This window comes from Austrofundulus limnaeus, unplaced genomic scaffold (assembly GCF_001266775.1).
Source record: "Austrofundulus limnaeus strain Quisiro unplaced genomic scaffold, Austrofundulus_limnaeus-1.0 Scaffold3113, whole genome shotgun sequence".
Taxonomy (NCBI): Eukaryota; Metazoa; Chordata; class Actinopteri; order Cyprinodontiformes; family Rivulidae; genus Austrofundulus; species Austrofundulus limnaeus.
Genome location: NW_013955515.1, coordinates 11175 through 12152, shown reverse-complemented (window position 1 = coordinate 12152; position 978 = coordinate 11175). Strand labels below are relative to the sequence as shown.

The 978-nt window shown below is 46.1% G+C and overlaps 1 protein-coding gene across 1 annotated transcript in view; it reads left to right on the top strand.

The window, feature by feature from the left end:
• Window positions 1-418: 418 nt before the first annotated feature.
• Window positions 419-978, top strand: part of ogfod3 (2-oxoglutarate and iron dependent oxygenase domain containing 3) — a gene marked incomplete at both ends in the record, with an annotated part of 7217 nt that continues 6657 nt past the window's right edge. Inside the window, 1 exon segment of the mRNA XM_014000448.1 lies at window positions 419-483. Coding sequence (XP_013855902.1) covers window positions 419-483 — 65 coding nt within the window.

Genomic DNA, 978 nt, shown 5'->3' with positions numbered 1-978 from the left:
AGTTTATGACTGTTTAACATCAAAATACAGCTGAATCACGTCTAATGTTTGTGCTGTAATGACTCCTTCTGGCTGTAGAGGGCAGACTTGTACAACAACTAGAGCTTAAAGACATGCTCTAATCTATAATCTGAGGGGTGTTTTACAGAGAAATGTAACGTCCCCAGCCTGCTCTGCTGCCTGTTTGGGACCTGGATTGACCTCAGCTAATACACAAACTGTTTACAAACAGTTAAGGTATTTAAGCAAATTATCTAAAGCCAGCAGGGGCACCTTAGAGAAAATAACTGATTTTCTGTGCTGAGTAAAGGAAAACAAGGGCAGAGGTGGGTTTCCATGAGAGAAACAACCATCACTTTAGTGTTTGTTCACTTGTTCATTCTTTGCAGTAATCCCTGTTTTTCACTGCCCACATCAGGCCTCCATACTGGACCTGCACTCTGGAGCACTGTCCATGGGAAAACAATTTGTCAACATTTACAGGTGGGACAGCACACGATGCTTTATTTATTCACCTCAGTGTTTGCATTAGGTTGATCCACCTCACAGCACCGTTAGAAACATATTCACTGACATGCAGAGTTACTCATCATCATATTCAGTGTTTGAGTCGTCCTCTCACAGTCCTCTGACCCATGAGACTCATTCATCATCCCTGGCAGAGCCCAACCCCCCACCCCCACCCCACAGGGCAGGTGGCTGATGGGACGTCCTCTGAGACTATCTGACTGGTTTTAACAGGAAGCTGTGACCATGCTGTTCACACCAGTCTGACTCTGTCCTTCCTGTCCTGACAGGAAGTCAAGGATGGAGAGAAGCAGTCAGTTGTTTAGGGTCAGAGCTGTCTGAGGAACTGACTGTAACAGGCTGAAAGACATGACTTTATACTGACTGAAGTCCTTTCTTCACCTCCTCTCCTCTCTCCATCCTCCTCTCCTCTCTCCATCCTCCTCTCCTCTCTCCATCCTCCTCTCCTCT